General features: G+C 39.1%; 1 protein-coding gene across 1 annotated transcript in view; it reads right to left on the bottom strand.

The window, feature by feature from the left end:
• Positions 1 to 24,009, bottom strand: part of EIF2B3 (eukaryotic translation initiation factor 2B subunit gamma) — an 89,757-nt gene extending 65,748 nt beyond the window's left edge. Inside the window, exons 1-5 of the mRNA XM_044441862.1 lie at positions 23,901 to 24,009; positions 23,050 to 23,206; positions 19,808 to 19,947; positions 4,748 to 4,907; positions 3,425 to 3,536 (exon numbers count right to left, since the gene is read on the bottom strand). Of these exons, the coding sequence (XP_044297797.1) occupies positions 3,425 to 3,536; positions 4,748 to 4,907; positions 19,808 to 19,947; positions 23,050 to 23,197 (560 nt within the window). The 5' untranslated portion in view covers positions 23,198 to 23,206; positions 23,901 to 24,009. The remainder of the gene's footprint in view (positions 1 to 3,424; positions 3,537 to 4,747; positions 4,908 to 19,807; positions 19,948 to 23,049; positions 23,207 to 23,900) is intronic.
• Between the last annotated feature and the right edge of the window lie 575 nt (positions 24,010 to 24,584).

Here is a 24,584-nt window from a genome sequence, read left to right as displayed (position 1 = left end):
AACACATATGGAAGTTACCAGGTCAGAGACAGGTGAGTTAAAATTTGCTCCAAACTGGGGTTTTCCAGGACAATTCTTTTGGGCTTTTATTTGGAAATTGCAGCTGCCCCAGGCAAATAGAGACAGTAGCATATACAAAGACATACGTATGTGCACAAGCAAAAATTTCCCGCAGGGTTAACAATCAATCTATCATGAAGGCTTAAGTCCTGGTATCACTTATGGAAGGCAGTTAGAGTCTGCTTATGAAAGGGAAGGAATAGGGTAGGGAGAGAAAATTGGTTTCTCCCAAAAAGAACATTTTTGCTTCTCTTTAACATGCCCAACTTGCTAGATAGCCCCTTTCTAATCACAGTGATTTATGATGCCTCAAAGGAAGTGGTAAAAACCTCAACACTGATGTAAAACCCAAATTAACCAGAAAGATGAACTATATAGGAGCTACACTATGTTACAGAGTAATATTCTAGATGGCAAACAGAATTCAAGCTGGATTTTAGAGAGAAAATTTCATTAAAAGGTCACTGGAGCAAAAAACAAAAAATTTAAGTACATCTATACAGATTCTAATTCAGGGGTTTTGTTTGTTTTAATCAATTTGAAGTAGCATTGCAGGAATTGGAAGTACCAGTGTCCTAACCACACACATACACACACAAACATACACATTAACCCCCACATAGTAGGAACTTTAGGAGAATTAATTTTTTATTTGTACCTTACAGCAGGACATGGGAAGAGTGAGACACTTTGCATGTGTGAGAGTAAAGCCTTTCAACACAAGACTGAAATCACTTCAAAGTGATTCTTGTGATTACCCCATACATTTAGGAGGTATTCCTTTCTGAATGAGGTAATGAGTAGTCCGGATTGTCAGTGTGATTTATTAGACATCCTCCTGAAGCAGCACTGCACCTGCATTTCTACAGATGGAACACCCACGAAGACAGATGGTTTATAGGGGACAGCTCATCCTCAAAACAACTTACAGCATTTTAAAAGGAAATGCTCCAAATTTAGACCTGCTCCAACAGGTGTCTTTTACTGTCTGTCTTTTTGCAACCATAAATGTCTAAGGTGAGGCAAACAATTCCCTGCTCATAGCAATCATTCTTTGAAAACAAATATATCAGCTGCACTACCACCTTTGAAAGGAAAAGGAAAGCCAATGGAATTCTCATTATTTTTCCAACCCCATGGTTTGCCAAATGCTTAGAGAGATGGGAGCTGCAATGAGGCTTCAAAGTATGTTATGAAATGTCCAGATCCACACATCCATCTCACATCTGTTCCCAGGATTAAAAGTCAGGCTATTTTAACACTTCCTCCTTTAGCTAACTAGTGTACACCTAAACCTTGGCAAGTAACAACAGAAATTAATAGGGCCAGTGTAAATATGGAACTAAGTTTTCTTATAACACTACAATTATAGCAAAGAATTTAAGTGATTCCTACTAGATATGAAAGAGATTGATTGAAATATGAAACTGGAGGTTGTGAGAGAAGAGACAGACAGAGCAAATGTCAATAGCATATATTACGGTAAGAGCCACATTCCAGCAGAGGACACAGAACAGAAGTAGGCTGGGTTAGCTATAATCCTCTTCTGAGAAGAGGGGAATAAGGTGACAACAGGGAGGTAAGATGCAAGGCCCAAAAGCAGGGCACAGTCTTTGATACTCAAGAATTTAAGCAGTCAAAGGGTAAGGATATCTTAATCAATATTTTCTCTGTGTGTTTAAGATTTGCACAAACACTTTTTGTGAGCTTGAAGTTCAGAAGTTACAGATTCATCAAATGGCTCACTTTTAAGTATTATTTCTGAGTTCCAAGGATACTACTACAATATCCAAGTAAGTACTGTAAATACATCAAACTTTTTTTCATTCACACCAAACAACAATTAGGCAATCCAGAATTGTATAACCTAGTTCAGCATTACCAAATAGTTAGATGTGATTGATATAGGTTTAAGGGTCTCTTCCATCAGGTTGGTAGTTTCTATAGCTGATTATACTTTCCCCTTATCTAAAAAGGATACTTTATGAATAACTTTCCCTTGTATGAACCTACCCATACACTAATACCTCCTAAGAAGAGCAGGCTCTATACTGCCCTTCCACAGCAACTGTGGAGGGTGATGTGATAGGACCTTTTTGGTGTCAGCACCAAAGGTATAACTATAAACCTCTTTCTCAGAGAAGCAAGGTGTGCTTCTTTCCCATTTGTTTTACTTTTAAATTTATGCCATTTGCTACAGAAATCAAGATCTTTTTGAGGTTCATGCTCCTGACATGAGACAGCCAAATAAACTCAAGAAACAGTGCAACCAGATAGAATCAAACCTTAATCATACTTAAAGTAGATCCTCTGAAATGAGTGATACTTAAGTTAGACATAATTAACTTTTTTATTTTAATAGTTGTATTATAAGTATGAATCCAGCCATGGAGCAGTGAGATAAGTGGCACACTGGTTAGCAAACACATCCACCTTATATTAGAATAATCAGGAGACAATCCTTTTAGGTTGATTTGGCTCTTAACAAATGGTGAGTACAAAGACAACCCAGTAATACCACAATGCTGGGTAAGAATGGGAACTGCACCTATTATCCTAACTCAGGTAGTATGGCAGAACAAACTCTTCTTCAACAGCAGCTTTTTCTTGCAAGACTGAAACTCATCATGAAATAAAGGTACAGTAGCAATCCAGAATATATTCTACATACCATTTAAGTGATACTAAAAGGAGAGGAACATCGGTGAGAATAATCTATTGTTCTAAATTCTGTAATGAAACAATGCCTCTCTGGTTTGAGGTAGCAGCTATACAGTTGCTTCTTAATAAATCTTCCCAGACTCATATTATAACATTGTCCTCAGTGGCATTTCAGAAAGCATATTTAGCAGTTTTTTCACTCCCACACGTACATTCTATTATCCCCACACATACTCATTGCATTGTTGATGGTATGAAGCTAATCAATTACTGGAGGTGAGCCACTGGGCTTTTATTAAAAAAAACTGGGATAGTACAATAAAGTAAATGAGAACTCAATAAAATAAATGAATGAAAAATCACACTAATTCCTTTGTGGAGGTTAGGATGTTTTAAATAGCCAGGAAATTACTGACGTGGGGGAGCATTCCCTCATGTAGTCTGAAGTTCTCAATGCATTCTGAAATGGTATAACCCAGAAAAGACTGTATTATGTGTTATTCCTGTGTGTTTCTGGTCAGAGGAATTACTATTGCTATAGGTTTTTTTTTTAAAGAACTACGAATCCACAACTATATACAAGAGCTACTTTTCACCTTTGCAATTGGTTCCTGGACTTTTGGTCTTTTTAACAGCCCTCCTTGTTTTCAACACTTCTGCTCCTATGCCTAATGAATGAACTGTAAAGAATCTCAAAGCTCACCTCTGAAGGATGGATCTCTTAATGACAATTTCTTCATCTAGATCTGCTTCATTGGCCATGAAGAGCAACCTCTTTCCTGAGTCATCCACTCCAATGAAGTCACGCTGCTCCACTGAAGGAGAAAATCATAACACAACCATGTTATAACCTTGCTTTAATACCGTCTAATGACAACAGAGCTTGCCTGTAATCCACCTGAATCACAGCACACAGCATTCCTGAAAATTCTGGTGTACACATGACATTCAAGGAGGAACCAAGGGAAGCGACCATCACATGTGACCCCTGCAGCTACAATCTGAAAGAGTTATAAGCAGAGAATGGAAATACCATGCAACTGAGTGGATTACAGTGCTCATCTCATATTTTTCACTGTATTTCTTCTTTAAAATGTATATTGTGTTCATGTGTATTATGTGGAATGATTAATAGCAAGGATATTTCTCCAAGCTGCTTATCAAAAATCAGATTACTTTTGTCACATTCATTTACCGCAGAGAACTGAATTATTGTTCCATGTAACAATATTCACTGACAATTAGAATTCTGGACACATGCTAGTAACAAAAGCTGCAGTAACCAGATAAAAAGTGACAGTACCAAGATTAGAGAGAGAATGGCAGCAGTTTTATTCAAGCATAGATACTGAATGGGGTATACAAACCCAAACAAGGGACATGAACTATGCATGCTGGCTCTCCTTCAGTCCTCGACTTCCCCATGCTGAGCACCAAGGTCTAAAGAGGGTCTTTGCTCACGTGTGCTCAAATGTGAGTAGAATCTTCTGCACGATTGGAGATTCTGCTTTATCAGGATCCCTGATCACAGAGAGTCTGCTTACATTTGGGTAAGTAAGAGTAGAGTCCTTTTACAGATCTTGCTACAACATTGGAAGATATGCAAGCATTGCCCAGCATGCATGGAGAAATGGAACTGTGGATGCCCAATTCCAAGGCAAGACCAGTGTGCACAGCTTTGTGCGCCTTACTCGTGTTTATATACCATGCCGCTGCTACCCGATGACCTTTGATCAGTCACTGCCTCTCAGCCTAAATTACCTCCCAGGGCTGTTGTAGAATTAAGATCAAGAGGAGGAGGAGCATTATGTAAGCTGCCTTGAGTTCATAGAAGGAAAAAAGACAGGATATAGATCAAGATAGGATATTTAATAAAAATAAACAAAACACTGTACTGGACAACCATTGACCCAGTTTGAAGGACGCATCTTAGGTTTTTTTAAAGCTTGGATGGTCATAAACAACAACTGCCATCCCTGTGACAAGGTCAGCAGCAAGAATTCCAGAACAAAGAGTACTCACTCACCTAGCTTTTTCTTTCCTTTTTGCCCTGGTACGAGGTCTGTGGGTTCAGAAGCTTTCTTCATCAACATAGAAAGTGTGGCATCATGGGCTCGGAATAAGTCAATTACTTCATGAAGAGCAACATCTGTAATCAGATCGCAACTCAGCACCAATACATCTGTCTGTCAAAACACAGAAAAAAATATTATAATATATACACAAGCACTCTCTTTTGAATTACAGACAGTCCCTGAACTATGAACATCTGATTGATCAACAACCCATACTTATGAAGGGACTGTCATAAAGTCTATTAATTAAGAAAATTACTATAGTAAATTGTCAGCACCATAGAGAGGAAGCGAAAGGAGAGAGAAGGAGGTCTTCGAAAGATGCCTTCTTGCCCAGTCCATCCAGAGGGGGAAATCTCTCTGGCATTTTCTTGCTGCAAAGAGAAGCACTGGTGAGTTGGAGGAGGGTGGAGGCTATTTGTAGTTTTTCTACTTTCACAGGGTCCTGTGCCCCTAACCCCCATGAATGTGGAGGGCCAACTATGCAAGTCAAATTTGTGTTGACTTAAAGACAAATTTCCATTTTCTCAGAACCCAGGGACTGCCTGTATTAAGGGGAAACTAATATGAGAAGATTTCTGAGTCAGTATTTTTATCCAGTATCTACATCAAGCTACCAGTTGCCAACAGAGCATTTCACAAAGATGTTTTGCCTGTGATATATGCAAAGTTACAGCACACAAATCTTATATAATGTTTTTAATCTAACCTGCTTCTGCTATCAAAGTTTAATCCAGAAAGGACCAGTTGTATTGCACAATTAATTAGCTGTACACAAGTTCATAGCCCTCTAGTGAACCATCTAGGCTAATAGGTGGGGCAGAAATTTAATAACAAATAAACGTCTGGCATTCCTTCAGTCATCACAATATGCCACAGCAATACAAGCTGCATATCAGGTATGTGAAAACACAATGGTACCATCCTTTAAATCCTGTGGAAAAACCTCTACTTCTTGTGACATCTTAAATGTTATTCTCTGTTCATTTGCCCCACATAAACTAGTAGTTATCTAAGTCCCCCAACCCGTTTAAACTAATTTAATAGGAACTGCAGGTCAAAAAAATAATCACCAAGTCTCTTCTTCATAAATTACCCTGACAGAAGAGCTTATGGTACAAACATATACATGTCTCCTCAGAAGATGAATTCAATGGGTCTTACTCTCACTGAATAACCATATACAGGATTATACCCTAGGGCACAATCCTATCTATACAAGTGTGCAGCAAAAGAGCCTATAGCTCCGAGTATGCCCCAACTAGCATGCTGGTAGCTGCAAGCTTTTTTCCCTGTCTAGGTTTGCACCCCTAGTGATTTTTTAAAGTTCTTATTCAGTGAGATTCAGGAAAACACACAAGTCACTGTCTAAACTTGCACTTGGACAACTGGCTATTGGGGGGAAGATGCATATGCTTACAATGTACACATTCCTCCTGAAGGTTCTTTACCATTCACATATAAGCTCCAAGACCCAGGAGTAAATAAAGCATTAAGGGTACAATCCTCATCTTCTGTGCACTCATTTGTGGATGCCTGTAACCTTCCAAATTTGAAAAAATATGGGCATCCAATAGTACATGGGAAAAGCACGGAGACAAGGATTGCCTTTCTCCCTCCTTTCCCTCAAAATTTAGACAGCTAATTTTGCCCAGTTACATGTTTTCATGCTCCACACAATGAGGAGGGTTAAGGTGCCACCTAGATTTAGTGGAAGCTAGCAGACTTTGCCCTTTGCCTCCCTCCAGAATCCCCCTCCCCATAGTCTTCCATCTTTGGGACCTCAGCTGGTGCAAAAGGAACTGTGCTTGCTGAGAGGGTGGAGGGGGGCTCTGTCTCCTCTCTGAGTCGCATATATATTGAAGGAGCTTCTTCTTTTAAGATAACAACAGTGACCATACAGGTATAACTCTACTTCGCTCAAATTTATTTATTTAGGATTTTTCTAGGCTGTCCAATCACTTCCATCTCTTCAGAATCTTTACTCCCCAGAATCGTCCTCCCCAGGCCTACTTAAAAAAACCTGAGCCAGAGACAAAGAGGTAGCCAGGTCAACAAGTCCATGCTACAAAGAAAGAATTGATAGGGGCAAGCCCTCGCTCTTCTCTCTGACGCTATTTAATGGTCAGGTTCTCACAATCACTAGGAGAAAAGACCCCTTTCCTCCTACTCTCAGTATGCCAGTCATGTGCTTTGTGATTTTACTAGGGGAAAAGAAGACATGGTGACCTTTTTTCCCTTACTCTTGGCATGCCAGTCACATAGCAGTATCTGTTTATTATACTTATATCCTGCATTTTCCTTTCCTGAAACTCAAGATAGTTTACATCATTCTCTTCCTCCTGCTCTCAATCTTTTGCCCACATCAAGAACCCTGTGAGGTAGCTTGGGCTGAGAGTCACTCACCCAGTGAGCTCCATAGTTAAATGGGGACTGACTAGAACCCAGTTCTCGTGATCATGCAACATGTGACCAGTATATGGAAGCATGGAAGAAGAAACCATTAAGATTTCTCTTCCCCTGACCATGATGGTCCAAACCAGGTCAGTCAGAGATGTACCCTGAAGGAAAAGGAGAAAAGAAAGCTGTCTAAGCTTGTGAATGCAAAGCAACCAACTATTGGCCTGATTTATTTTTTTATTTTTTGGCCTTTGCAATTTTTTTAGCATTTTCAATTATAAACCTAGAACATTTGGCAGAAATGTACTATGTGAATGCTAAAAGTAAGTAAATCAATTTTTTCACTCCATTGCAGGTTTTCATCTTTTATTATTCTATTCTCTTTGCAAGATTCCTTCCAGCTCTAGAATTCTATAGTTTTACACAGCCTAAGCCAAAGCTTCTTTCTGCAGAGAAATATATCACATTTCTGTGCCATTTCTAGCGTATTTGAAAGGTAAAAGAAAGTAACCAAAACTGTTAATTTGTGAACAATTGCTTCCACTTTCATTTGCAGTATCAAAATTTCACCTTCTATTTTAAAAGACTTAAATGAACTCTAAGAAATATACAGTGAAGAAATGTCAAAAATAATACAGTGATATGTACAATATATTGTCAAATACAGATAGACTCATAATCCTCATCGCATGCTGTACACAGATATGCTGAACGCACTGCCAAGTCATTCCATCCTTCCACAATACTTCAGAGAGTGCCTCTACCAGACCCAGTCAAACTTAACAGTACAATCAACATCCAGGACCTACCTCCAACTGCCACCTCCAAGGGAGACTCAGTTGGTGACAGCAAAGAGAAGAGGCCTTCTCAGTGGCAGCCCCCCAACTTTGCAGCAAGATTCTCACTACGGCCCACATGCCAGTTCTACTATCCTTCTAGCACCAGGTCTTGTACACCACCCAGAGAGCTTTAGCTTGCTTTTCCAAGCCGTTATATGTTCAACTATATTCTTTCAGCTATATCTTTTCCAGGGAATCCAAGGAAAACAGAACCACTACAGATCTTTAATTTAACAGTAAACTACTAGTAGTAAAGTATAAGCTGTACAGAAACATAGAGCTCTACATATCCAGCAGTAACCACACTGTAGAAGTTCCAATGCAAATGTGTTAGTTCCTCAATTATAATGCAGATATTACTGAAGTTTCATTATAACATCATTCAGCTACTCCAAAGCAACCCTGCCTTAGCAAAACTGTGTTCTTTTGTAAACAGAAATAAAATTCCACCACCAATTTCTGACAGTTGTAAATGATCATAAAGATTCCATGTGTTTTTCACCATTTAAGATAGATTAAAATCTGTGAATGTTGGACCTGCCAAGTTCATTGAGGCAGCTCAACATTTATCGAAAATGTTATGGCAAGATGGTTACAGTCTAGCTGCTTTTAAAGACAGTAGTCTGGGCTTTTTTTCCAATAGGACACCTTTTTATTTCAAAACCAAAACACATTCTCCTCAATGATGAAAACCACATCAGGCTCACGGACAAGCCTTTAGAAACAGCTATCTGGACTTGTTAACTCAATCTTGTAATTATTTAACTAATGTAGTTTAATCTGTGTCTCTAGCAAGCTGCCAACAAGGCTTTCATAATTGTGAACAGGCTCCTCATTTTAGGATGAACTTTGGCAAAGGCTGAATGCAAGACCCCCAAGGAGCGCAAAGGAACAGAACCACCAAATGTCTGGTTGCCATCTGTTCTACCCATTTACTCGCTCAATATGTAAATAAACGTCAGAGAGCAGAGGGACCAGTGAAACACACCGTTGCTAAGTAAAGCCCACATTTCTGCTTCTCCTTCTGATGAGCAGAGCAGTGGCCTCAGATGCACGCTGAGAGTACACCATGAAAAGCTCTTTTGGGATTCAACAGCCTCCCCTTTGAAACACCAACACCCTCATAAATAAAGCCCTTACTGTCTGATGGATGCCCTTTTTCCAGTGTGGAACCCCAGAAAGAATAAACTAATGGCTGAATGAAAAAATAAACCAGGCGAGCATCCTAGTAGAAGGTTGTATTTTCCTTTATTTTCTATGGTTGGTGCAGTAGAAAGAAAATAAATTATATAGTCTGTATTTTTGAAACTATATACTACAAAAATCTATTACATCTTCATGATGAGTAATTGATTGGAAGGAGATTATCACACAGGTTGATTTGGTAAGACGGGGTGGGGATGTGATCTCACTTGATATTATGGATTATGTAAATATAAAGATATCAAGAAAGCATCTCTTAAATATATAGCACCATCAGATAACCCAGGGGTGTAGTCTGAGGGCTGAATTCTATTTCAAAGAGGCTGTAGTGGGAAGGGCCAAAAGACATAGGGTCAAAAAGACCCCCAAATACCTTCTAGGTTAAAACTCTTATTGCCTTAGTAGGGGCATTTCAATCTTCTAGAATTGTTGAAAAAAACTGCATGAACATTAGGAAAACACCCAATAATTCATGGTCAGGGGAAAAGGGGCAGGGCATCTAAAGAATCCCAGGTCAGTCTGGGACTCCAGGATAGCAGGATTTTATGGGAGATCCCATTATGATTTCACAGAATCACAGATTTTAATGAACTTCTAAGATGTTTCAAGGAAGGCTTTGAAGAATGTACCACAGAAAAGTCTTATTCAACTTTCTCCCTTTCCACAGCTGTAGCAAGATTAAAAAGAGCTCCCTTAATCACCTCCTTGCTTGGACAATTCCAACTCTAGCAGCCACTCCCTCCCCTCAAAATATTCACAAGGAATATGCCATCATTTATAAACGGGTAGACTAGATAAACAAGTCCCCCCTGCTCTTCTTCCATCCCCAGGGGCTGAAGAAAGAGAGCACGAACTACACATACCAACCTTCAGCTATTTGAGCAACTACGTATGTATCCTGCTCCGACCATGTGTGTGTTGGGAATTCTGTATTATTTTCAATGGCCCATAAAACAAAATTGTTTTATGTAGGAAAACTGGATTAACATAACATCACTTGAACTTGACCTCCATATCTCCCAGAGTGTTCCTCCCTGTATAAATTCCTCCTGCCTATTAGAGCTCTGCTTAGCGTCTCTTCACAGAAAAAACGAATACCTGAGAATAAATTCATATGTGAAATCAGCAAGGAGATGGTTAGACACCTACCTGTTTCTGCTTATGGCTCTTCCATGAAAAATGCATGCAGATTTTTCATTGTATGATTTAATGATTTTCACATGTGCTCCATTCTCAGAATTGGCCCCTCAAAATGGTCTGTCTCCATGATTTTATCTTATGTATTCTATTGCCAATCCTTTGAACTGTCATTTTTTTTTTTGCTGTACAATGTGCTGCCATCATATGCAAAAAACAAACGTCTCCATGGCATCATCAAGAGAGGTAACTGAGGCGAAGCATTTTTTATTTGTATTTCAGAGAGAGACACTGTAGCCTTAGAGTACACCAAATGCCCTTTCAGTCTCCCTAAAGGAGTCTGATGGAATGCTTTAAGCAAATGAAATGCTCTGTTTATCTGTTTCAAAGTTTATTTCTAAATGAGGGAGGAAAATGTCAATTTGTCTCCCCATATATGAATTTAATGATTTTTACTTTAATCTACCAACAGTCCAAAAATATCTCTACTACAAGTTTTCCTTTCCATGATCACCGAGTTCTCATCAACTATATGAAAAAGATTCAGATTCCTCCTCCCAGCCATTACAGTGAGCTTTCTTACATCATGTGTTTGGAAAGGGGATTTTTCAACAGGGGAAGTGAAGCGCTAAGCTGCTCTGTCCAAGACTACACGGATCAATGACCCTCAGCAGCATACGGACCACTGCTGTGACATCACACTTTCCACATTGTGGCTCCAAAAGATGCACATACCAAACAAATCTGGAGTCCTAGTCTTTGTTTAGCTGTTCTGAGGAATTATTTCTCTTTCTGTTTGTTTTTTGTGAATGATCTTGAGTACAGTTTTGGGAACTTTGCTTTGAAGAAATTAGGAGAAACCAGGTGGACCACGTTACATATCATTCATTATTTCATAGTTAACACTTTATCAACAATGGCTGCTTATAGCATAAAGATTAGTTCACCAAGTGTTAGTCAAGGCTTCCATTAGCACAACTAAAAACACATCAAGGGAGGAAAATGTAAAACCGTTCCACTGCTGGAACACTACATTTTAATAGCTGGCCAGAATATAGGTAATGACACAAGGTGGAGAAGAACTTAACATCCTGAAAAATACTTAGGAAAAACAAAATGTTGATATGGCATATGAATATAGGCACTCTCTAAAGCTTCATATTCCAAACTCCCATCATAGGATCTATGGACATACTAGCAAAGAGAGTTAAGAATAAAGTATAAGAAGCAGACCAAAGGCCTATCAAATCCAGCATTCTGTTCTACAGTGAACAAACAGAAACTTCTGTGAAGCCTACAATTACATCATGAGGGCAATAGCAATCCACCACTCACATTCCCCAGCAACTAATATTGCAAGGGATTGCAAGAACATCACAGATGTCTGGTTAACTAAGCCTGTCACCGTAGACAAAGAAAATAGGACACCATCCTATGCATATCAAGGAGCTATACTTTGAGGCCACACCTATGGTTCTAAGTGGCTTTGGTCTATACTACAGATAGCAAAAGCCCCTTCCAACAATACCCTTTCCTGAATAGGGCCCACTTGGTGACAAGTCAAGGGGCATGTAGAGTGAGTTTATACAGCATTTTCTTCCCATGCAAGCACTGTTCCTTTCCAGAAACAGCAGTAACAGCATGGAAAGGTCCCATGTCACAGGCTCCTCATATATAGAAATATTAGAGGAACCATGCTGAATCAGACTAAAAATTAATCTAGTTCATCATTCTGTTCACACGGTGGCAAACTGGCTGCCCACAGAAAACCCACAAACAGGGCATGAATTGAGCATCATTCTTCTACCCATCTTCCCCAGGAACTATTATACACAGGTATACTGCCTCTGTTACTGGAGGCAGCTCATAGCCATCAGGAGTAGTAGCCACCGATAGCCTTATTTTCCATGAATTTGTCCAATCCCCTTTTAAAGCTGTCCAAAATGGTGGCTATTGCTACATTTTGTAGAAGTTAATTATTTGTGCTATGCAAAAGTACTTCCTTTTAACTCTCCTGAATCTTCCACCAATCAACTTTGCTGGGTGACCCTGGGATCTCCCCATACACTTTCTCCATACCATGCATAATTTGTACACCTTTATCATCCTTGTTGCTATTATGTACTGTAAAATTTCCACCAACCTACGGCAACCCTATGAATTAATGCCCTCCAAAATGTCCTGAATTCCTTCACTGTCCTGCTCAGGGCTACATTCAAGGCTGAGGCTTCCTTTAGGAATCAATCTATCTCATATCTGATCTTCTTCTTCTGCCTAAACTTTCCCTAGCATTATTGTCTTCCCATACACAGTGATCAGGAATACAATAGTATGGTTAACCTTAGCCTTGGTCTCTAGGGAAATGGCCTTACAAGTGATGATCTTTTCTACTTCTTTCATTATTGCTCTTTCCAAGTCTCAGTCTTCTTCAAATTTCTTGAAGTGATGTCTGAGCAAAATACATGCAAGGTATGCAAAATTGTTTCACAATTTCAGTTTCTTCATTATTGACAGTAAAATTCTGTAATTCTCCTATAGTTATGATTTTTGTTTTCTTATGCTTCAGCTGCAGTCCTGCATTTGTCCTTTTTTCACATTCATCTGGAGTAATTTCGATTCATTACTACTTTCTGCCACTATTTAAATTATTGATGTGTCTTCCAATTTTCACTCCTCCTTCCTCTAATCTGAATCCAGATTTCCTTATGATATATGCTGCATACAGACTGAATAGACACGGAAGTAAAAAAATACCCTTGTCTGACAGCTTTGCCTATAAGAAACCATGCTGTTCCTCCTTATTTAACAGTAGTTTAAGTTCACAGTTCTTCTGGTTCATGGTCAGTTGAGTTCAGTAATGCAAATGTATTCTAAATTCCTTTTTATTTTTATTTTCTTAACATAAACAGAATACAAAAAGAAAAGTATATGTAAAATGAAGTAAAACAGAATGAAGTTTTAAACAAGTATAACCAATACATTCAAATGGACAAATTTAAAAGAGGCCAAAAATATCTATCTTTCTATCATTCAGCACTCTATGGAAGTTCAGAAAACAGGAAGTTATTATTCTGTATACCAACAAATTTTCCAATCACTTTAAGTCAATTATAGTTCAACTACTTTTTTAAGTGCTCCCTTTTACATCCCATTAATCATATCGACTATAATAGAATTTCCATTTGTCATTAAATTCAACTGGTCTTTTATTTATATAATTAATTTTGCCATCACTACATATTCTGCCAGCTTACTTTTCCATTCTTCATTTATTGGGATCCTGCTGATGCAGGTTTTAAATTCCTCATAAATGTTATTTAAGTTGTATTCTGGTATGATGCATCTGCTTTTAAGCTTTTTCAGCTTTCCTCTCATTTTTTATATTAAGAGTTCATGGTCACTACCACAATCTGCTCCTAGTCTTGTTTTAGCAGCAAGAATACAGCTTCTGTTTGTTTTCTATATTGGCCACTTTGTGAAGCCCATGCATGCAGTTGTCTGATCAACTGCTTGTCTATTTGCAATAACAAACTGTTGGCTTCACAGAATCATGTGTGTCATTCTCCCACTTCATTCCTGACCCTAGGTCAGTGTCTCCCACAACATTTGATTATGCTGTTTCCTACTTTTGCATTCCAGTCACCTTTGATTACCCACATGCCTTATCTTTATGAGCTATCATTTTCCTCTTGAAAACCTGTATAAAAGGTTTAAATTTCTTCTTCTTCAGAATCTGTTCTTGGAGTGTAGTCTTGAATGATGGTTAAGTTGATAGGATTTCTGAGAATTCTGATAGCTATGATTTGGTCAAACTTTATTTTATAGCTCCTTATTGCTTGTTCTAGGTCTTGCCTCACTATTAAAGCTACACCATTTTTTCTGAGTTTGCAATTTCCACAGCAAAACTATGTTTTTCTGACTGAAAATATCCTGTTCCAGTCTACTTTAGTTTGTTCACACCAAATACAATGTTTAACTTTTCCATTTCATGCTTTCCAGTTTCCAGTCTGCCTTGACTCCAAGGGTAAGTACTGTGCAGCATCAGAATTTCATTTTACCTCTGCGCATGTCAGCCACTAGACTTCCTCTGATCTAGTTGTGACATTTTCAATAGCTCTATTCCTACTTGTCCTTCACTCTTCCTGCAGGAGCTAGCTGAATGCCTTATAATTGGGGGGGGGGGGGTGTTTTGCTTCATTTTGGATTGTTTCCTTTTGGGGTTTTTAAGGTAAGAAAAATTCAGAAGTAGTTTACCATGCCACTTTTTGAGCAGTACAAACCACAGTTAACTTGAATGTCACTGCCACTGTCTGTGAAAAAGCCTCTGGCAGTGTTGCCTTCAACTGCTGTAGCTGCCCTTCAAGAGTTTCCCCACCCACATCACCATTAGAGATATCCATTCTCTTCAGCTGATGTGACCATTAGTGCTGAAGAGGGTGGATGCATCTTAGTCTGTTGTCCCAGCTTTGACAATTCTGCCTTGGGTGACCCCGCTACAAAACCAGCCTAGTGAGAGAGGCCGTCCTCCTGGTGCCATTACTCTTGGATTCTATGACACTCCCAAACACCCTTACCATGCTAAGGTGTGCATCCAAGAGAGAGCGTTTTCCCTTATCATTTTCCTAAGCTAAGCAATTCCAGATGCTGCAAACTTTCCTCACAAGAGGATCAACTTAGTCTTTTCACATTATTGGAAGAACTTCTCCCCCACCTCAGAAAACTGACTGAGTTTCTGCCCAGGCCCACATGCTTTTTCTTGCCAGGAAACAAAACATGAAATGAGCCCCAAACACACAAGCTTTCCACCCCAGTACAGGAGAACATAACTATACTGAGAAGAAAAATCTTAATTCTTCCATTTTATAAAACCAGTTCTGTCCATGACAGCTGAGCCAATAAAAGTTTCTGCTACACCAAAGTAATTGGCTATGACAATGAATTTAATACCCTGTAGCTAGTATATCAGATGAACCATTAGATCATTTCATGATCTAAGGTGATCTAGCATTTTCTTATATCTTGGTGAGATTCTATCATCAAGAACACCATGCACATAGAAATGATTTTTAATTATAACATTTCACATTATTAGCATCATCCGTGTTTCATTTACTGCTGAGTGAAGAACTGTTTCAAACAGAAAAGGGTTAACCTCATACTTTATTGTGAAATAGATTTATTCTTCTGTGTCTAGATAATTAATTTGTGATGAAAAGAAGTTTCATCGTAACATATACACTTCTTTCCTGCCTTGGCAATGGCTGGAACAAGAATGCCAATATACTAAAAAGCATCAATCATTTATTTAGTTTCCTCATGTCAGCTTCTCTCCACCCTAATTGCACTCTATCAAATACTTGACAATTATGTACCTTTGCATTCTTTTCAGAGGCCATAAAGAATAGGAGGTATGAAGCATTTTGCAATTAGATAGTGAAATACAGAGGGGGTCTAGGAAACTTCACTGCAACATGTGGAAGAGATCCTGCAATGTACAATATGATGGTTTCAACAGGTTTGTGAGTTCCCTCATAAGAAGAAAACAGAAGTCCCCCAGATTAGAGATGGAAAAAGATTTCCATATGTAAACAACTTTTTGCAAGAGTGAAAACACAGAAAGATAGGACTTCAACAGCCAGTATTCAGCACAGCTTTCAATCCCTTCTTATGGTCCCTAGAGATATTTCCACCTGCCTTCTCAAACACCAGTAACAGAGAAAAAGTTAACAGGACAAGAACTACAAGTTATGCTTCTTAAATGGATGTAGGACAAATGTACACACTCAAGATGTGTATGCATACAATTACTTGAACCACTTGAATAGTTTGGCATTAATTTTACAATCCTTTTGCAGTGCCTTCAAATTTTGTAATTTGTTCAGGTGCTCCTTTAAATATAGCCAGAGTTTGATGACATGTGAGAAGCTGCCATGATAATCTTAATAGCAAAAAGCCTTACAACACTTCTGGGCATTTCATCTTCCTTTTTCTCTTTAAAAGCATCCTCCTTCAATTTCACTATGCCTATCCTAAGCCAGGTTAGAAATTATCAAGAACACAGCAATGATTTAGCAAAGCATTCAGACAACATATTTGGACAGCCCCAGAATTATTGCTTCCGTTATCATCTTATGGAGCCTGAAATGTCCAGTACCCATGTAAGACCACCCCACCTGAATACCATCTAAATAAAGTGTCGTTCACACATAACTGGACCATCTGAAAAAGAGCAGCTTCCATCTTCCACCAAACATCAACTCATTTAGCTTACTGTATTGGTTGCATTTGATAATGCTAGTTCACATCTATGACAGCATGGCATCATTCCCTTAATAACATGACTTATTCCCCTAAAAATTACAGAGATGGATTCAGGCATGTCCTTCTGCGTGACTCTCTGGAACAGAATAGGGAGTAGCGCTGAGAGTTGCAGTGGAAAAAGCAATCTGTGAAAACAGCCTTCCCTTACCTCCAGCAGAGAATCCCATCAACATAATTCTACTGATAGGAAGACTGGCTCACACCCAATGTCCTAATAACAACTATGAACAGTTTTCTAGCTAGATACAAGGCCAGTTGGTTCATGAACAGAAAACTAAACTTGTAAATTAAAGGGGGAGAAAGAGAACCTAGAATAAATGTGATCTTCTTGAACAAGTTAAAATTGTGGTAATAAAACACATTGTGTATATAAATATATGTACCTTGTAATCAACGTCATGTTTATCCATCTTTGCAAATTCCACAATAACAACAGATATCTGAATGTATATGAGGGAAAACATCCCAAAACTTACTAGCACTGATAAATCCTATCATAAAGGCATTAGAGCAATCCCAGTTCTGAAATTCGAAGTCACATCAACAGAGATTAATAAGGAGAAGAAAGTGTAGAAATAAAAGTTTGGTCAGCTCTGAAACAAGAATCATGTATAATACAACCAGATTGTTATTTATGAATTAATAATTGGACGATCTATATTTTAACTAAGTGAAGGGAGAACGCTTTATCTTTTGCCATTTTAATTTAGAGAGAATTTTAATTCTTTAAGAGTTTGGCTTTTAATTAGGATTTTAAAAATACTGCCTGTATTTGCATATCATGGTAAATAATTAATTCTGGCTTCATAAACTGTGATATGGATGAGCAGTGTACTAGTGCATATAGTTAAATGTTTCTATTTTATTGCTGCCTCTATGCAAATAGGTAAAATTTGGAAACAATTAACTATAGTCTCTAGTTTGTCTGGCAATAAGAAGCTAGGATTAATGACAGGTTCCTAGCATACTAGATAGGCTCTACCAGCAGAATGGTAACCAGGTTACTAAGGTTCAACAAGTAGTGTGGTGAACCTTTCTAGTGTCCAAAAGCCAGAATAATTTCTTGAAGCCATGGCGAAGCTTTAAGGCCTTCACCTTAATAGGAAGAGTACCAGGCAGTTACCTTGAAGCTGTCTTCCCAAATCACTCCATAGAGAAGGGCTGCTTTTCCTGTGAGAATGAAACTGTTTGCCTTACTTAAGCAGCCTCACCTGAGCCTGCTTGAAGGCAGTGAGCTATAACCTACATGCATCCTGACAAATTCTGCCACTATGGCAAGAGGCATTATTTTTTGTCCTTAGTTTGGGGAAAGGCATCAACATATCACCCACACAGGCAACTTAGGAGCCCCATAGAGCTTCCCCTAGCCTTTCAGGGCCACAAAGAGAACATAAACTGATTTTGACTTGTTTATATTCTGCATTATATTCAGGCTAGACATCAGGAAAAGTTTCCTCACAGTCAGAGCAATACAACAACGGAACAGCTTCCTAGAGAGGTGGTGGATTCTCCCACACTGGAGATGTTCAAAAAGAAACTGGACAACACAGGAAGGTGTTTGGACCTGATGCCCTTCATGGCCTCTTCTATTATTCTATGAGTCATATTTCATCACTGCATTCAGTAAACTGTAGATCATCCTTGACACATGTAGGTTTGTTTCACCCTAAGCATTCTAAAGTGAGGTGCCTTGGCTGGGTTAGGGTTAAAACAGCCAGTATAGTTATCTGCTTGTGCAAAGGGATGAGCTATTTAGGCTGCATGCACCTTTATGCTGGCCATAAATGTCATTTAATAAGCCAGTGACTAGGAAGCCTTGCATTTTAGAATGTCAGGAACACACCAACAAACAAAACAATCAATTTTATAGGTCGCTCATTCTGGCATGAACTCCAATGTCTTGAGTCCAACAAAAATCCCATTGTTTGCATGTCTGCTTGAAACAGATTCTAACTGAAAATTCAGTTTGGGAAGGCTGATACATAGCTAAAGAAGAAAGGGCAGATCGTGATGAGGAAAAAGTCAACATCTACCTTGAGTTGTTGGTTTGGGGAACCATTAATAGCAGCTGAGGCAATATAGATCTGAACTAGCACCAGACATATATGATTTTTGCTCGTCTCAAAAATTGCTTACACAGAAGAACATTTCAGACAATAGGGTCTATTGTTAATTAATGGGAAAGGAACTCAATTTACCTTTAGCCAGGCTTGCTAAACACCCCAATAAGAAATCACAGAGATTTAGTTTGTAGAAACAATGGGCAAACAGATTATGTATATTCTGAGAAGACCTTGGGTTTTAAATGACCAAGACCCTTATTGAGCTAATTAAGTAACTAAAACAAAACATTTTTCATGATGAAGTAGAAGCATAAAACAGTTTGATGAAGTTTGATTTACAGGCCTTGCATGAACTGGAAAGAAAATTCCAGTGTGGTTTTACTGGCACCTTAAAACATAGAAAAAGAACAAATCTAAAGAATCTAAACTTTTTCTTCAAATGGTTTGGAAGGATTAAGGCTGCAACGCTATACTAACTTATTTGGGCAGGAAGTTCCTTTAAATTCAATTATGCTTACTTCCATATATATGACTGCACTGAATGCCACTTAGAGGAGACTTCTTATATCACTAGATTTGAGAATAACCTGTTTTTTTAAAAATAAAACCTACTGGAATAAATATTTAATATTTATTTATTTATTGACATCCCGCTCCCTCTGAGGGAAGACACGTGTACTTGTTTATACATTTCTTAAAGATTCTGTCTGGAACTAACATGAAATTTATTATCAGAAGAAAAAATTCTTAAGTGCAAGATAATGAAGACGTGCATAACCTTCAAGTTAGAGAAAAGCTATTTATCAGAAATTGGAAGTCTACAGTCTGGAGCCATTAATACTGTCTTCTAGATTTTTTTTAAAGCTTTATGTTCTTTCCATTTCTTACATGAAGTTTTCTTAATTACTACATTTCCTCCACTGATTACTTATGAATGTTAATTGTGTTATTCATGCTTCCTGCTACACATATGTCCATTACCTGAATTTATTACAATCAAAATATTCTGACAATGAAGCTTTGTAAAGTAATAAAAAGACAGTAATACCTTTATTTTTTCATGAATATGCCGTAATGAGTCTGCAGTTCCCATATCTGCATCATCAGCAATGCAGACAATATCCAGCTTCAGTTTTGTCTCCAAATTCAGCACTTTCTGAACATCTTTTGTTGTAACCACAATGACCTCTAAAGTGCAGAAAAAAAGGTGTGTACAAAAATTATACTTCGTTCTGCTTCTCTGGTGAACTGAACAAACATCCCTTAAAGCTCTCAAAGCTTCCAAAGAACTCTTGCAAATGATTTGGTAATTTGATCAAATTCTGGAATGCTGCAGAGTTCTCATTAAATGGGGAATGCTGGCAAAGCTACAATATGAACTTCTTCTTGATTTATATGAGCCTTGGCTATTAGGGGCAATATAAAATGAACCAAACAAACAAAATATAAAATATTGAAAAATGTAAGCTGCAAACAGATAATATTTCTTACAGATACATATTTTATAACACTGTATTTAAAACTGTAATTTTAGTGCAGAGAGGGGACAGTGGTACCCACCAAAGGTTGGTGTACCGTAACTCCCCTCAGCTCGACCCAGCATAGCCTCATGGTGTGAGATGATAGAACTTGCAGTCTACCAACATCTGGAAGGTTGCACATTCTACATCCCAGCATTAAAACCTGATATGTAACTCTTTCCCCAAAGGAGCTCATAATCAAAATATAAGACTGGAGATACCAACAATGGAAAAAGTACAGAAGTATATGGACACCTTTGCTCAATGTGATGGTCTATGAAATTAACTAGACAGTCAGATCTTAATACGTGTACAGAAAAACATGGTTTTAAAAGCACATAAGACCTCCACAATGTAATACTCTGAAGAGCACCCAGAATGCTAAGTTTGGAAACCTGGATTCCAATCACTCACTAGGCCATGAAGCCCCCAATTTGGGCAAACCACCAATTTTCAGGGCCACTTTAAACATTTTGTGGCAGCAAATCCCACTGGAGAGCCACAGCCAGTACCAGCTGCTGGCAAGTGTACCTACGAAATACACGCACTTGCAAAAAAGGAATGTATGCATTACTTCACCTGCACATACATAGCATCTCGGGGGTAACTGGAATGCCTGATGGACTATAGAGAAGACTCCGAAGAATATCTGTCCCCCACTGCTTCCCTTTGGTACCTCTCTGGGGAGCAGGGCCAGGAACCAAATGATATTACTGTTTAGCACCATGTACTGTATCAGGTATTTTGAATCGATTCCTGCAAGGGCAACCTGTATAATTTTATTACTGAGAACCATTTTACAGTGGAAAACCAGTATGCCATTCTGCAAATTAAATAAATTTACATGAACTGGCCTTCACACTGACCTATTTCATAAGGGTCTTATATGACTAACATGTTCCCTTCATTGGGAAACCCCTGTTCCAAAGGGAGAAGGCAAATAATGTAAATAACAAATAATTCATCTCATAAGAATTAGGACTTCTAGCAATGAAGGTTGCAGTAACTATTTGTCTTTTTGTAGGCAATATATTTCTCTTCCATTTACCAAATGAAAATACAAAACATTTGAAGTGATATATAATCATCACTCAAAGGAGCTAGTTGCCAATAAGTAGAAAGCAACCTGATGAGCTGATTCAACAGTGAGAGAAGCAAAATCCTAAGCATGTTTTGACACAGCTGGCCCAGTCATTTGCAAATATGAATTGCCTTTTGCATCCAACGAACTATTGCAGGGACAGGGTCACACACAAAGCTGCCATAGAGATGTCCTGTGATTATAAACAGTGGGGGTGCACAACCTTTTTGGCCCTGAGGGCTACAGCTGGAGTACACTGCAGGATGAGGGGCCATACATATGTATACATACACACATACAATTCTTCCTAATTAAGACATTTTCCCATGAAGCATACATAATATAGCTCAACTTCATGCTTTTCTACTCAGAAGTAAGCCACATTGCAGCTGCTTTTAGTTATGTAAACTTTCCCAAAAGAGGCAGTACAGGATAATGCCAAAACATATGGTTAAAAGAAGCATTAGCTGTATTGTACCACTTAGCAGAACTGGACAAACAATCCTTATTAAAGAGAGGCTGTGGTGACCAAGAGGCATGAAACAAAGTTTTTGCCAAGTAAGATGCACTCTAAAATTCAGAGATGCAAAAGGTAGATGGTGAGCCACTGATTAAGCAATATGTGTTGCTGCCCACAGGGGTTTCTCAAGTTTCCAAATGTATCCATTAGCCCAAAAACATTGGGGACTGCTGAAGTAAGTCATCAGACAAGAGGCACACCAAGCTATAAACTGCAAGTTTCAGGACCAAGTACTTAGAAAAGGGGACATTGTACATGCTGCATACAAAGCAATTAAACTACTTTAGACTAATTGGCTTGGTATCATTATTGCAGCTACCCAAGTCTTGGTGAAAAATGGATTAGTAGGGTGACATGCTTCCAGGATACTGGCAAATTCTTCAAAGCAATAATTCCATAAACTATGTCAGCCTTCCCCAATCTGCTATCAGCCTTCTCCAGATATTTGGCCTATAATTTCCAACACTCCTGACTATTGGCCATGCTGGTTGGAGCTGGTGAGAGTTTAAGTCCAAAAACATCTGGGCCACACATTTCCTAGTCTGCCCTAGTGAGAAAGAGATCAGTATCATCTTCCTACATAAATATGGAAGAAATCCAAGGAAATGTGTATATATCCTTTTTTTCTTAGTTTTCTTCTCAAAAGCTGTCTACCCACGAACTTCAAAAGTGTGGGTGGGTTCTTTAAAATAGCTTCCAAATGAAAAAATGGGAATTTGGTACAACACCTTTTAAAACTGAGAATGCTGCCAGTGTGCACTATTTTCTTGATTTCATGTCAAATTTTCAAAAGAAAAGGAAGAAGACAATATACATAACTTGCATATAAACATATAATGCCATTATATATAACCAAATCACAAGCTCTCCCCAACATGGAGCTTCCAGGTGTTTTGAATTTTGAAACACTTTTGCCCCAGCCAGCATGACCAATGAAATCCAAAGTGTTGTAGTTCAAAGGGCAGCAAGTTAGGCAGGCTGTTTGAAAACCTATTAAGACAAGCATGACTTTTTGGATTGAGTGGGTTTCCATTCAGATTCACTCAATTTGTTGTTCTTCTTGGCCCACAAAAATGCAGTCCTAATGCAATCTCCCTGTTCCTTTTAGTGTCATTTTCCCACATTGCAAGTCATTGTACTGTAAGAATTCTACAGTATTTGTTGCTTACCTTCAAAACCAACTTGTTCCAGCAGGTTGAGTGGGTACCATATTAAAGGTTTATTGCAAATAGGAAGAAGAGCTTTGGGGATGCTTGATGTCAGATCCATCATGCGAGATCCACCACCAACCGCCATCACCACTGCTTGGAACTCCATGGCAAAGATCTAGAAAGAGGCAAGACAATCCAGAAAAGGGCAATGTACTGCATTCACTCTTGAAAAAGTGCAGAGCTAATGTCTCCCCTACATCAAGAGTCAGAGCAGTCAGAAGCAATTGCCTCTGAATCCATCAATTGGTTTCTACACCGCCTTGGTGCACAACCATCCCAAACAACAACACATCTCTTATTTACTGAAGCTGGTATGGGATACTCAGCTCACCCCCAACCAGGTTATGCTGTTGCCAAAAGTTGCTCTTGTACACTCGTATTTGAAACACAAGTTAATTTGGGAGGGACACGGTGAAGGGATGACAGAAAGGGCAAAGTTCAGGCCTGATGTGACAGCAACAGGCTAAGCTAAATCAGTGGTGAAAGGCACTCTTCATATGCTCAGCAGCTCTTTAATTACTGATTTTTTAAAACGGTGTTTCTAGTTGCCTTATGTCCAAGAACTGTGGAGGACTACAAATGCAGGCAAGCACACCAAACGTGTACCATGAACGGTACCCTGGCATTGAAAGACTCCTAATGCCAGGGATTCCAGTCTCTGCTCCAAAAACAAGCAAGGCAGTGTTTTGAGATCCCCTAGCAAAGTAATACCGCTTACGACGCCAGCAATCTGAAGGCAACCGAGTCCATCTCTACTCAGCAGCAACCTGCAAGATCACCTCCCACCACACCCCCACGCCCTTTCTTACCTGAAGCCCAACGCGTGCCGGCTACTCCTTCTCACAGCGTGACGAGCAACCAATCGCAAAGACCACCGCTCCTCACTGGGACGCTTCCGCGCCTGCGCCGCCGACAAAACGTGCCAAGACACCAGCGCGGTTACTTCTGGAGCGAATCGATGAGCAGCCCTAAAGAAGAGTGCCGAACAATCGACCCTCGCTCTATTACTTGCAGGGAAAAGAAGCCGCTGACAGAGCGCCGAGCGATCGATTCCCGCAGAGCAGGGACAGGCAGCCGAGCGCAGAAATATCGATGCCCGTATTGCCCTGGGCTTTTGTGTATGAAGACTGCGGCCCCATTTCCAAGGGTGGGCGAGGAGGTTGCTCGGGAGCGCGGTGGCTTGTCTGTAAACCGTTTCTCTTCTGCGTAGGAAAGGGGCGGCCAGGATTTGAACGTGACAGGTGACTTGGAAACCGATCACCCCAAAGTGACAGGTCAACGACCGCGAGGCTTTTATTGAGGCTTCTTCAGCCTTCAGCCATTCCCACCTACAATTCCCAACCTGATTGACTGAGGATGCTGGTTTGGGGAATCCCTGTTTAAAAGATTTAATTTGAAAGATTTAATTAAAACAGTGATAATGGCATATTATATACTTAAGAACAAGAGCTTAGTAGCGATTTAGGCTGCAGTTCCAGTCATACTTATTTGGG

This window comes from Varanus komodoensis, unplaced genomic scaffold, assembly GCF_004798865.1.
Source record: "Varanus komodoensis strain SLA01 unplaced genomic scaffold, ASM479886v1 scaffold1, whole genome shotgun sequence".
In the NCBI taxonomy this organism is placed as follows: Eukaryota; Metazoa; Chordata; class Lepidosauria; order Squamata; family Varanidae; genus Varanus; species Varanus komodoensis.
This window is presented reverse-complemented; position numbering and strand designations above follow the sequence as displayed.